The sequence below is a fragment of the Daphnia pulicaria genome, chromosome 4 (assembly GCF_021234035.1).
Source record: "Daphnia pulicaria isolate SC F1-1A chromosome 4, SC_F0-13Bv2, whole genome shotgun sequence".
In the NCBI taxonomy this organism is placed as follows: Eukaryota; Metazoa; Arthropoda; class Branchiopoda; order Diplostraca; family Daphniidae; genus Daphnia; species Daphnia pulicaria.
Window position 1 is genome coordinate 18,655,767 of NC_060916.1, and position 14,236 is coordinate 18,670,002.

The window sequence follows — 14,236 nt, forward strand, 5'->3', positions numbered from 1 at the left end:
CCCAGAATGATTTTTTCCAGGATCTTAGAAAAAGTGCTGGCCAGACTTATAGGCCTAAAACTCTGCATCTCACTGTAGCTCTGTTTGTTTGGTTTTCCGATTATAATGACTTTAGAAATTTTCCATTTATCAGGGAAGAAACTGAGCTTAATGCATGCATTCAAAATTATCATCAGGTGAGATTTAATTACTTGCAGGCAATGCACGACCATTGCAGCCGTTAATCCATCAAAACCGGCTGCTGAATTAGTATTTAAAGAGCAGATAGCAGCATCTAGCTCCCAGTTCGTTATTTGAGGAATTGAGTCAGTCGTGGCTTCAGCTAATTTGGCATTACAGTTTGTTTCAATATCGTCGTGGTAGCAGCTGGAATGCATTGGAGAAGGAAAGAAATGATCGGCACAACCGTTTATAATTTTGGATGGGTCAGAGGTGGGGATACCATTTATGATTAACGTATCAGGAAGAGAGATAGTTTTCTTTTTGTTAGTGAAATCCGATAAAGCTTTAAAAGTATCAGAGGTCGTTGCTGCTGTCCGAAATTTAGCAAAAGACTTATTCTTTGCAGAGCGAATTGCTTTTTGATAAATGGAGCGTGCGTTTTTGTAATTATTACTATTTTCATTGGTATGGGATCTGGATAATAATCTGTAACTATGCCTGGCTGAGTTGCGCAACAGGCGCAGCTCGTCCGACCACCATGGCATATTGCATGAAACGATTGGGGCAACACGAGGAATTTTAGAAAGCTTAGCACACTTTGTGATAGACAATGAGATTGTATCAACTAATTCTTCAATTTCAGAGATAGATGGAAGGCAAAGTGGATCTTTCCACTGCTTCGATTCTTTCAAAAGCAACTCATTGAAAAGTTTCTGATTAATCGAGCACAGTTTCGGAAGAGGGGGCATTGAACATTTAGCTCTAGGTGGAGCTGGTTTCACCGAGTTCACCTCAAACAAGATGTAAGGGTGGTCTGACAATGATGGGATGGACAAGAAAGACCGGGACTGTATATCTACACGATCACCATAAAAAGTGAGATCCACAAATGACGTACCGGTAGGTACAAAAACAAGATGTTCTCTGGCTACATTAGCGATGTTGAGTTTTTAAAGTGAAGCAAGGTTTCAAGCTCAGCGCCTCTGACATCAGTTGCAATACTATTCCATACAGGATTTCGCGCATTTGAGTCAACTCCGTATACCACGTTAGTGGAACCAATGGAGTCAAAGATTGTGGTAGCCGATGAAAGAAAAGCTGGCTCAGACGGTCTCAAGTAGAGCGAACAGAAACAAAGAGGGCCATCAACAGTTTTTAATTCAATACACGCTACATGATTGTCAAGGTGCCTATTTTTCAGATTGAATTTAGTTGCTATCGAATCACGAGCGATTATGGCAGAGCCATACGCATGATCTTTAGTTAGGGCGTGGAAGGGAGAATAACCATTGGGGACATTTGGGATCACAGGATGTGTTGCAGAAAATGCATAGGGTTCTTGTATCAAGACCAGATCGATATCTAAATCAACAATAACCTGAGCAAGGGAGGCAGAAGCAATTTTGGAGTGTCGAAAATTAATTTGGAGACATTTGAGGGATTTAATTTCGCGGCATTTTGTAGAGGATGTCTGAGTCAACAACATTAATTTCTTTCCATTCGCACCCTGTATCTCGCCACGGCCTTCATTTGAATGGGGCAAAAGCGATCACCAGATTGGTGAGCTCCTTTACAATTTACACACTTCCTCGTTTGACTGGTACAATCACGGGTAAGATGAGCACCTGCGCATTTACCACAGCTAGGGTTTGGATCACGACACGAAGCTTGAGCATGTCCATACCCTTGGCATTTAAAACAGCGACGGACCTCTCGATCCAGAAGCATCTCAACTAGCCGAGCAGTTGTATTAAAAAAGTCGACCTCACCTACAGCCAAAGCAAAGTCTCTGGTCTCTTTGCAGTTAAAAAGAATTTTGATATGGCCTTTTTGTGATCCTGGTTTAGAAAAAAGCTGGGAGACTGATTCAATTTTCCCTTTGAGGCCACTATTCCTTAGCATAATTTCTTCTTTCAAAGCGGGTATAAAACTAAGGTTCACAAATAGAGCAACAGCAGGATATAATTTAGTTGGGCGAGAAACTGAATTAAAAACATTGTTACTGTCAGGTCCAGCTTTCGCTTCCAGGATGGATTTTGCACGCTCCAGGTCAGCAGGATCGGCAAGGCGGACGAAGTTTTTGTCGTCTTTCTTTCTGACAGAGGCAGGGACAGGGCCACCTCCAGTGGAGCCTAGGAGATCTTCAATACCAGCGAGAGAAATACGGTCGGTCGGCTTGGCAGATGAGGCGAAGCTGGCCATTAGAATCGGCACCTGATGTCCCCTTACGGCTTGGGAGTACGAAGGTGCAGCTGGTAGTGCAGCAACGGAAGATGGAAGCTTTGCCATGGATGCGGATCGCTGGTTGATGTAGCGTAGTGTCATCGAGTCGGCAAAAGCGAGTTTCACATCCACCAATTCAGCTTCAAGCTTAGAGATGCGATCGGTTTGAGTCTTGGCGTAGTCGAGAGCAGCATGAAGTTTGGATGTGATTTCTTCTTTAGATAGAGAGTCCAGCTGGGAGAGATCCAGGCCATCAGTGAAGCTGGAGAAGTCTTCATAGCGTATTTTTTTCGGGCCGGACGTAAGAGTAGACTCATCCAGACTTGAGTTAGCTGATAGAGGACGCTTGGTGTTTGCAGTTGTTTGAGAATTGTTCTTGGGGGTTGAAAAAATTTCTGACTCAACTGAATGATTGATGACACCTTGGAACAGATTGTTAGCTAAGACAGGGGCGTTCTTGCTATTAGCTTTCTGGTGAAGTCGAAAACATGGGTTACCGCAGAACTTAGAGTCTTTTTTCCCCTTGTACGGTTGTGAGCAGAAGTGACAATGTTGTTTTGATTGAGTTGCCGAATCAGATCCAGATATGTCGCCACCATCGCCCTGGCTCATGTTGATGGCTGGGCTAGGGGGGGGGGGGGGGTTCTTGATAATGGCATCGTAACAAGCGAGGAAATTTAAAATTAGTGTCACCATGAGCAGCAGGTTAACCGTAGCAGAATGAAACCAAATTAAGGCAGGTAGACACTATATGTACGAAACTATGAAACGATATGTGGAGCTAGTAAAACACACGTCTAGATTGCTATAGCAGACGATGGGATCATCATTTGAAAAACAAAACACTTTATTTCTTTTTTTTATAAACACAAGTGTTACAATTACTGACGGGAAATTCATGTCAGAACGAATGACGGGACGGGGATGGGGTAACGGATTTCCTGAACAGAGGTTAACGACATTGATGACGACATACTTTGGTGCGCTGACTTAGGAATGATAGGTGCACTTCCGGGTAATTTATGTACAGTGGACGGAGATGGTGAACAGAGGTTGACGACATGCCTTGATGTTGATATCTTTGGTGCACTGACTGAGCGATTATAGGTGCACTGACGGGAAATTTATGAGCAGTGGACGGGGATGGTGCGGGCGTTGAGTAACGCATTCCCTGAACAGAGGTTGACGGCATTCCATAAGTTTGAGCAACTGCAATAAAATATGGAATAAGTATTAGATTTAAAAAAATAAAACATGTGATTACCAAACTGAGATGAATGGCCACTGCTTGAGACATAACCCATAGGCTGGCTGGGAAAATCATACCAAGAAGGAGGTGGTGTACAACTTTGGTTAAAAGAATTCGAATGATTCGAATTATGCTCCCAAAATGGTGGCATTCCCAAGTTGTAATATCCAGAATAATTGGGTTGTGGTTGCATGGTTTCTAATAAATATTACACATGCAAGTAATATATAACAACAACAAAAATAAACTTGTTTCGAATTTTAACATAGTCTTGGGTTCCAAAGGAATCATCGTTTTCTGAGGTTCGTGATGTTCTGCAGCAGATGATGTTTCCTATAAGCATATCACAAATGTGTAAATAAGTACATTATATTACAATAAAAAGTGGGAATTATGTTTACCGGTGTCCACTGTTTGCTTTGCTGGTATTTCAGTAACTGAAAGTGAAATGCGAATAAATTATTATAGTGACCAGGCAAGTGTTTCATTTTTTTTTTACCGTTGCTTGTATTTTTGTTGATCTGCAGACCTGCTGGTGGTTTTAAAATAGGTGTTGAAGATGATTGTGGTTTTCTTGACGTGTTTTTAGGAGACTTCTTGGAATGCTTAGTGGCCTTCACTACTGATTGTGGAGCGGGTTTAGAGACAACTTCATTTTCACTATCAAAATCTGTTGTGCATTCCCCTGGCAGGGTAATCTTCTTCATCTTCCTTTATCGTTGTCCTCTTCCTGTGTTTGTATCATCCAAGATGGGCAAACCAGATTCTACCCAGGGAAGATTCAATCTAGCCTCATCATATGTGCCTGCATGCAGTAATATCACCAAAAAACCATATTGATACAATGTTCACAATAACAAACAAGTAATTTAAAGTAAAATTCCTATTTACCAAATTTTCCTATGATCTCGAAAGCATGGTGTCTGTCCCAATTTTCAACATGGGGATGAGTATCAGCACCTTTCACTTTCAGGAGATGAATTTTGTGAGTCGCAGAATAAGAATTGTCTGGTAAAATAAGTAGCAATTAGGAATAGCCAGTTTTCTTCATCAGGCGAAGTTTTAGGAATTTTATACAACTAAAAGAGACTTGACGCCAAGTACTCAACCAGGAGCAGAACAACAATAAGCTTCAAATTATTTTCAAAATGGCGACTTTGGTCTTTTTTCTGGCCACATGTAGAGTTGTCATTTACTAAATATTTATCATTAATTGTTTTTAAATTTGTAGCTAAAATGTCATAGCAATACATTTTTTAAATTCTTTAATTTTAGAAATATTTATTCGATTTAACTCGTAATTACCAGCATGTTAAGAAAATGTTAATTATCAAATGTAGTATAATTGCAACGTTGTTCCTTATAAATCGATTGAAATGACTTAGCAGCTTTAGTCGTTCTGCTGATGCTCAAACCACGCGATCGAGGAATAAGTGAAGTAACATTTACGTCAATTTGATTTCTACATAAAAGCAATATTTCAAACCTATTGGATTGCTGAAGCTCGCCACCAAAGATTAACAATTAGGTAATGTTAGTCAGCTCAGGAATACCAACTTTTGTGGAGTGCTTAATACGTCTATTGTGAGTATTCGATCCGTTTTTAATTTCTTACACCAAATGCCAGTTCACTTCTTTATTTTTTTCATTGTAGGTTGTTTCTAGTCCTCTTTTAGAGAACGGCTGCCAACTGACTATCTGTTATCAATGATGAGGTATTGGTAATCAGTACGGGCTGCCAACTGTTGTGAACAAGTCACTTGTTCATCAAGTCTTTTGTGAGTATTCCGTTCTTACACAAAATACAAGATTCACTTCATTCTTGTTTCGATTCTAGGCTGTTGCTGGTCCACTTTGAGAGAACGGCTGCCAACTCACTATCTGTTTTCAATGAGGTATTGGTATTAATCAGCACGGGCTACCAACTCTTGTGAAGTATTCTCCCATGAAGTTCATAACTGTATTGTGAGTATTCCCTTTTTAACTAGTTTTAAGAATTTTTTTCATGCTGATTTCCGATACGTAATCGTTTTGTTTTTTTAATCTTAGGTCATTGTTTTCACACAAATGCAATACGGACGGGAACGAATTCATCAGCAATCAAAAGGAAGCAGGGAAAACACAAGCAGAACACAAGAATCACGACGGCTTGGATCAAAGTGAATAGCCCCCCTCCATCACTCTTCTAGTTGCTTCCAAGCTAGCATTTCAGAAGATCTCGTACGGTACTGTCACGCCTTTTGTAATTTTGTTTGTTGGGCCGGAATTCGTAGAGAAACGTTGGGTTATTACTACACTTTAAAGTCCTTAATCATACCCCCATGGATAAGTGAAAAGTGAAAGACACAGCACAGCAATCTTTAAATTTATAATTTTAACTTTCATTCAAATTGTAAGCGTTTTTTCATCAGCGTGTTAATAAACATTTCAAAAGGATTTCACTTGCTATTGTGTATTTATTTGATTAATAGGTGCGCGTTTGCGGGTTCCATGCTATGCGCTTATAAATGCGCACAACTTGTTTTTTTATAACATATCCGAACATATCGAACATATCTTACATATCATATCTCTATGTGAGAGCAGTAAAAAAACTAGTATGTGAGATTTCTATCTATAAGCTTTTAGATATCTTAGTTAACACAATACACAAGTTAGACATGTTTATATCTCTAAGCTATCTACAAGATATCGTGTTCTACTAGGGGAGGCGATAGCCGACAAAGTCTCCTTCTTCTACCGCGAATGCTCCAATGGTCTTCTTCGCGTTGAATGAGACGTTGTGCTAGTCTGTGCGCTCGATGATTTGTCTTGATAAGGCGATCATCTCTGGATACGTGGCGGTGTAGACGCACATGCCTTCGACACAACCTGTGATGGGCAAGTCGCCGAAGACTTGGTAGTAGCGACTGCCGAAACTGTCTCCTGCGTGGCCGATCCCCATTGGGAGGTGGGTATATTGAAAGAGGCCGAATGGGGTTGAGAACGTCGTCAGGTCCATTGATTCCTCGTCGAGTGGAATCATGTGGTAACCTTTGAGGCCGTCGAACATTGTGAAGTAGTTCCTTCCGGGTCGAACGTGATGCGGACGCCACCTGACACTGAGTCTTTGGGCAGTGTGACGACGCCGCTGATGAAAGGCGTGACGGCTCCTGCTGGCACTGGGCGGACGAGGCCTTGATCGACCTGGCTCATCAGTTCGTTTTTGAAAATTAGTATGAGCGGCTCGGAGATGTTGCGGTGTCCACGGATTTGGATCGGGATGGCTCCTTCTCGCAGCGTTAAGTGGACTGGTTCGCAGTCCATTACTCTGCATACGCCGTCGAATACCTTTGGGCGTTCTACCATTAGTTTGGACAGATCTCTGGCGGTTTGTTCATCCGACGGGCGGGCGGTTGAGACTTGATGTACTCGGACGTTCGGGTAGTCGACGGGGATCATTCCCCATTTCTGCTGCGTTGTCTTTGATAGGACTGGTTGTCTCAGGTTTTCCAGGACTTGGACGGTTGACTGGACGGGTCTGGACGATCCGTCGTTGGCTTTCCAGTCGACTTGAGCTTGGAAGGACCCGAGTGACTTGATGTGGTTGCCGGTTGCGGTCTTGGCGTGTATGCCGGCGTCGAATTGTACGTCTTGAAATTGGTGGTGGTAGACAGACGGTGGGATGGCGTCGAGGGTTGAGCCAGTGTCTGGTAGTGTGCGTAGCTCTCTGGCTGGTATTCCTCTGGCCTTGATTGAAACTGTGACGCTGTCGTCTTTGGCGGAGGACACTTGATTGACGTAGATGGCTGTGATTATGGGTTTGGCGTTACAGAGGGCTTTAAAGTGTCCCATGACGTTGCATTTCCTGCACGTCGCGTTTCTGGCTGGGCAATAATGGCCGGCTGGGCGGATTTCGAGGCCACATTTGTCGCAAGTGGCCCCGGTTGGCTTGTTTGGTGCGTCCGCTTTTGCTGCTGTGGCTGCTGCTGTTTCTGGTACATCGACTTTGGCTTGATTCCTTGTACTGATGCTCCGGTTGTTAGTTGCTCGGCTAGGAGTTTCGACGTCTCGCATGTGCGGGCTGTAGAGAAGGGGCTGGTCGATGGTGAGGGTCGGTCCGATGTCGAATAATTTTAGCTGCACTTCTCTGTCGTGGCCGAAAAGGAAGTGGTCCAGCATCTGCTCCGCGTCACAACGGTTGCAGCACGTCTCGAACTCGCATTTTCTGGCTAGGTCGCGCAGTTCGCATAGCCAGTTGTCGATTGAGAGCCTTTGTGCAGGACTTAAATTGTTGGCGCCAAACGCGTTTGTTCTTCCCGGCGTTGCATCGCTCTCTCAGTTATTCGATGATTTGGGTGACGTCCTCCATTACCGTGGCTCCTAGGCCGGCGTTGACTACAGTTTTCATTATATTTGGCGACATGCAGGAAAATAGCAGGGTCGCCATGTATTTTGGCTGTTGTGGCCCCGGGACCAGATCTTTGATGGAGGACAGATCGATCAAAAATTTCCATTGAGTCTCCCACACGTCAAATGAGTCTTTTCTCTCCTCCATGTCAAAAGGAGGGGCTTGTCCATGTGGTTTTAAAGGTTTTAACGGTTTTATAATCAGGGCGTTTGCTTCGACTTTGATGTTAGCCATGATTGCGGCTACTCGGGCTTGCGTGGCGTGTGCGTTGGCTGCGGTGACTTTTGCTTGGACAGCTGTGTCGGCTGCTGCTGCGGTGTTGGCTGCTGCTTCGTGGTGTGGCGGCGTCGGTGGTGGCGTTCAGCGCTGCCGTTTGGGCTGTGGCGAGTCGGGTTGAAGCGGCATGGAGTGCAGTGAGTTGAGCTTGTGACGGCGGCGTGTTTGTGTGTGGCTTGGCGTGAGTGTTGCCACCCTCTGCGTGAGCATTGGAGAGCGAACACGTGCCGTTGTCTGGGTGGTGTCATCCTCTGCGTGAGCAGTGGAAAACACACTCGTGGTGGCGGCGTGTATAGAGGGTTACCGGCGTTCGTACGGCGTCCGCCGTGGTCGGTGGCTGCTGGTGCTCTCTCTGTAGTGTGTGAGGTTCTCCACTACTACGACGACTCACTTGAGACGGGAGCGGGTTGTGGGGAGGCCAGAGGCGGTTTCTGGTGGCTCGGCGGGGTTGACGGAGTTGTTCGGGTGGTGGGCTGCTTTCACGCTCCTCTGAGTAAGGCTGGGGACGCTGACTGTTGCTGGTGGGTTGGTGTCTACTTGAGCTGGCGTATTGGCTGTTGGGTCGGTGGTAGGTGCCTCGGCAGGGTTTGCCAGGCATCCAAGATATTGGAAGACGGACCCGAAGTCTTTGTTAAGCTGCTCTGACCTGGCTTTCTTCTTCTCCTTCCGTTTGGCCTTCTGCTTCGCGGCCTGCAACTTGTTGGACTTTGAGCTGGGTGGGTTGTCTTTTCGCGAAATTCTCGTGCTTGGCGAGGGTGGGGTCGATCCCCCTGTGCGTGAGCACTGGAAAAACGACTCCAATTTTTGCAAGGTTGTACAGGCTAACGTGACAAACCCGATATTCGTGGCGGTGGCGTGGTGGAATTTATTAATTATCAGAACGGGTCAAGCCGCAAATAGATGAAGACATTGTTCCTTTTCCAGATGGCTACGTTCTTTGCAAAGGAACAGTAGCATTTTAATGCAACATGTTACTTGAAAAGGGGCTGGACTGCAAAATCTGCAAAGAGAACTGGGCAAAAGGTTTGCGAGAACTAACAGATCCATTGAATTACCCATCACTCCATAAAACGGTGGAACAATTGATTTGGTAAGTTTAGTTGTCATTTTGACTCTTACAAAATCAAAAGTAGTTAAAGATTTCAATAAATTTTCTTTCCATCGTTAAGGCAAGTCATTTCTTTAATTGGAACCGCAGAGATTAAATCTACAAGGGAATTGAAGAAATTGGAGCCCTACAAACCCCCTACGAAATGTGGTGAACGTTATGGACAGAATTTGGGAACAAGCAAAGTTCGCTGTAAAAATTGTGCAAAAAATGCTACTATTTGTAGTGTTTTCATGCTATCCAACAAAATAAAAGACAAACTCATCCAACAAGGCAAAGAGACAAGGGGACCAAGGACACTTGCCTTTCTGTGCTTGAATTTTTCAGGTGATTGAATTGCTTATGATAAACAACTTCAGCATCTGTATGACTCCATAACTGAAAGTGAAAGGTGAATTACTTAAACGTTTGAGTGTCAATTGCTATGCGTTTTTTTCTGGAAAAGAAGAATTCTAGAAAAATAATTTAATAAAGTCATAAATTTAACTATTTAATTTTATAATTTAACAGTAACGCGGGTCCCTTAGAACAGTTCAACTTTCCCGGTTACCCAGACAAAATAATGGTCGTTGGAAAGTTTGTTAGCGTTTCTAATGCCGTGAATCCTATTTCTAAAATGACTAAATCTATTGCGACGGACGATAGTTTGGACATCATTCTTCTTAGCCTTTTGCCAGATTTCATGGTTAACTCACACAGGCCCAAGGATACTGTTTTGATTGGCATCGGCTTACCGTCTACTCTATGTGTTGCACATGAGGACTTGGTAAGAGGCTTGTACTTGGTCGATTATTTTTTTTTGTGCATGCAGTACGGGAGGGGAACCACATATTACGCAGCGCGAGAAGTTGGGAGAATGATTTGTTGTATGGGTGGGTGAAGTTAAAAAAGTCTAGTCTCTTCTACAAGAAAATGTCGGGCGAGAGAGAAGAAAATTAAGTCTATGAAAAAATACACGAGACATTGAACCTATTTTTGTGGCGTGAATTCGTGATAACAATATTCATGATTTAAACAATTATTTTGTTGGGAATTTTAGGAATTGTTTATCAGACAAATTTTTGAGAGGGGAATTCTCAAATCTGTGTTTTTCATACACTGCCATGGATTTCGCAGTGACTTGAATGATACGAAGCGGAACCCAACAATCACATTGGCATCTGATCTGCGCGACGCTATAATTAACAACATCCCTAGTAGAACAAGATATCTTTTAGATATCTTTCAGACAGGAATACATCTATTAGATAGCTATCTTATAGATATCTTTGCAGTAGTTAAATGTCATCTCTTGAAGATATCTTCTTTAAGACATGTACGAGACAGCAAATTAATAAAGTATTTACTACTACTTATGCCTTCCTAATATTCCCTTCTCAGTATTTCTTTCATTCTTTTGCAGTTTTTACTGATTTCAGACACTTTTATACTGATTTTCACTTATAGAAGCTTTGTCTTTACCGGGATTTGAACCCGGACCAATTGCGTGGCAGTCGAGTGCGATACCAGCACGCCACATTAATTATATAACTTGTTGCTCAGTTTTGAGAGAATAGTTTGTTACATTATTGATTGATGAGAAAGCGCTTTTATATCACACATAAGTAAGGTAATTATCTCTTAACGTACACATACAAATTTTTCTTCCGGTTTGTGGTGTGATCTAACTTTTAATCTTTTTAAGTGGGGTTGTTATGTACGATATTAGGGTACCTTTTTTAAAATACATTCTTAAAATGTCATGCACATTAACAGTTATAGTGCAAAATCTTTATTTACGTACAGATTTAGCGTGTTTTCTAATATTAGTCTGACTAAGGATTTTTCCGAGCAATTTTTCCCAGTTGCTAAATGTAATGAATCTATTGAAACATAGTTTTGTGGGGTCCCGGACATTCAGGCCAGTGACGTTCAGGCCAGCGACGTTCACGCCAGTGGCCTGAAAGTCCCCGGCCACTGGCCTGAATGTCCAAATCCTTTCAGGCCAGTGGCGGCAGTAGGTAAATTTTCATTTTCAAAGTCTTGAGCGGTCTTGAGTCTCTACATAGGCCTACCCTGTTCATTTAAGACTAGAGTTATTAGGGTAGTAGGGTGGCTATACTTTACTGGCCTGAAAGTCCCCTGGTACTGGCCTGAATGTCTCCCGTTCAGGCCAGTGGCCGGGGACTGGCCTGAATGTCGCTGGCCTGAACGTCACTGGCCTGAATGTAACACATCCTTTGTTAGTATTTAAAATCAAGTCGCAATGCATGTTTTTCGCATATTTATAACTTAAAATTGAAGAAATTACATTTGATAATAAGCCTAACTTACGTTGGTTTCACTTAAACAAATTTGCTTTTACAAGTTGTTTTTCTGTTCACACAAACTGAAGAAAGATATCTTTTATGAGATATCTTACAGATAGTTACCATCTATCTCGAGAAGATATCTAATTACATATATCTTCTAGATATCTTTAAGATTTCTTTATTTAACGAGACAGTAATAAGATAGGAAGATATCTTAAAGATATCTAGAAGTTATCCTGTTCTACTAGGGATGCCTCTCTATGGGATGCGACCTGCTTTATCTGCTTTTTTTATAAAGGAAAAAAAGGTAGACTCTCCATTACATTTGAAACAAATTTGTTCCATTCTTTATGGTGACTAATTCAATTTTTAATAATTTTTAAAAGCTGTCTTTGAACGAAAAATTGTCCGAAATCTGGACGAAACTATCTTACATCTGACATCACATTACTCTCTTTCAATCTATCTATAGTAATCACAAAATGGCAAAAAATGCAGAAAAATTAACCTGTCACTTTCCGGACTGCAATTCCCCTATTGATTTGGACTTTTCTATCCATTGTGGCCAGTGCGGGCAATGGTTCCATGGTAAGTGTGTGGGGTTTCCCAATGAAAAGGTGAAAATGGTCAACCAACATCACACATGTGGACCTGTACACAGTGCACCGATCTATGCTAAACCCCGCTACCCCAACCCCGATACACGTCACCATCCGGATCATCCAATCTAACCAAACAAAGCCCGATTCTAGGGTTATTCGAACCAAAGTTACACTCATCACCATTAGTTAGATCTTCACGTTTCCCCGTGCCTAAACCATCACAAGAAACCGTTATGAAATCGAGCGACAAAGAAGACGATGTTAAACCGACTAAACACAAAAAATCATCAGCCTCAATAGGGGCCGTTCACATATGATGTCACGGACTTTTTTACGATTTTACACCCTCCCCCCTTCGTCACTATTCATCACAGTAGGTATACCCTCCCTCTAATATGACGTCACCAAGTCAGATACCCCCCTCCCTTTTTAAAAATTGTTTAAGCCACTAAAAATTCTTTATTTTCTGTATTTTCTGTAGTTTTTAATACAGAACACAATGTTGTTCATTATTTTCTTAATTGGTCAAGCAAACGAGGTGCTGGCAATCACTTTGCTCTAACGATCCAGAAAAACTAAAAGAAATTTTTGAAGTTGCCAACATATCCCATTTGGTGGCGCTTGTGTAGTGCTTTGTGACGTCCCAATGTGAATACTACCTCCCCTCGTCACAATTCGTCATACAAGGAGCACCCCCCTCCCCCCCTCGGCTCGTGACGTCATATGTGAACGGCCTTAGCTACTAACGCAATACCAACGGAAATCTAGTATAGCTAGTATATAACATAATATAGCTCTGCCAGAGTGCCACAATAGAATAAGAGTGTATGAGAGAATAATATGTGTGTGTGAGAGAATACTATAGACATTGGCATGGAGAGATGGTTTCCAGTCTCCATGTTAAATTTCCCATAAGGGGTTGTCCGCTTTTTTTACTAAAAGGTCTCTCGTTATGTCCGTATGCCGCGAGAGCCTAGATGGCGCCACCGTCGGAGAGACCTCCCTATGCCTCCATGTAAAAGTCGTAAGTAAAAAAGTAGCTTCTCGTCGAATCCCATTATGGGAAATTTAGCACTGTCATTGGGAACAACCTCTCCATAAGGGGTATGGAGAGGTTGTTCCCAATGACAGTGTTAACTTGCAACTGTAGCAACACCACTCGGCTCGAACTTTTTAAATTTAAGCTTCTGGGTCCGGTCGCTAGATAGCTGGAGAGAAAAGAAAACGTTTTTATTCTTTTCATCTTGCAGTATCTCTGTTTTCTTTGGTCTGCAGAGTCACAATGGAGCAGTTACACATCCTGCGTTGCGCATTCTCCGCAAATGCGAAAATCTCATTTGTGTCCAAGCTGGTGTGTGTCGCCTACAGCGTCTTATGGAAAAACCAACTTCTCCTCGGTAAAAAAATTGTTTTCTTATCGTGTAATTAACTGCGAACGAATTTTTATTTTCACGCGCGCTACTATGCGGCTGAACGACGAAAATTAATTAAAATTACAATTCTAAGTCAACTTTTTTTCGCTGAATCAAAATTTGAAGTCAGAATAAGTGAAATATAAACACACGCATGTGTATTTAACTGCGGGGAGGGGGGCGGGGCGATCAATTACTTATGTAGCGTTGAGAATTACAATTTGTACCACATTGTACAATTATACACACAAAAATTAAGAATAAAAGTATTTTGCAAACGTTTTTATATCTAAACCCTGGATTCAAACGATTTAATACAATAATAATTACAAACTAGCTATCAAAAAGGCACACTCAAATGGAATAGTCGACTATCATAGACTAGTCGATAAGAATCGACTTTCCTCAGTAGAAAAAGTGACTGTGAAATTCGTCGCAATCTAGATTAAATCAGATCTAAATATATATTAACAAATGCTGTTAACGTTTTAATTAAATAAAGCTTCAGTTATGTGTATTCCTG

At 42.2% G+C, this 14,236-nt stretch overlaps 1 protein-coding gene and 1 long non-coding RNA gene across 2 annotated transcripts; one reads left to right on the forward strand and one right to left on the reverse strand.

The window, feature by feature from the left end:
* Positions 1 to 3,223: 3,223 nt before the first annotated feature.
* Positions 3,224 to 4,779, reverse strand: LOC124338518. The gene is made up of 6 exons (XM_046792606.1): positions 4,526 to 4,779; positions 4,134 to 4,439; positions 4,036 to 4,071; positions 3,900 to 3,967; positions 3,650 to 3,832; positions 3,224 to 3,594 (listed from the first exon to the last, which is right to left on the reverse strand). Exons 2-6 carry the CDS (start codon positions 4,339 to 4,341, stop codon positions 3,487 to 3,489), a joined length of 603 nt encoding a protein of 200 aa, XP_046648562.1. The 5' UTR covers positions 4,342 to 4,439; positions 4,526 to 4,779; the 3' UTR covers positions 3,224 to 3,486.
* Positions 4,780 to 5,028: 249 nt separating this feature from the next.
* On the forward strand, positions 5,029 to 6,070 carry LOC124335732. The gene is made up of 4 exons (XR_006916883.1): positions 5,029 to 5,218; positions 5,289 to 5,412; positions 5,472 to 5,599; positions 5,684 to 6,070. It is a non-coding gene; the product is annotated as an uncharacterized LOC124335732 (long non-coding RNA).
* The last annotated feature ends 8,166 nt before the right edge of the window (positions 6,071 to 14,236 follow it).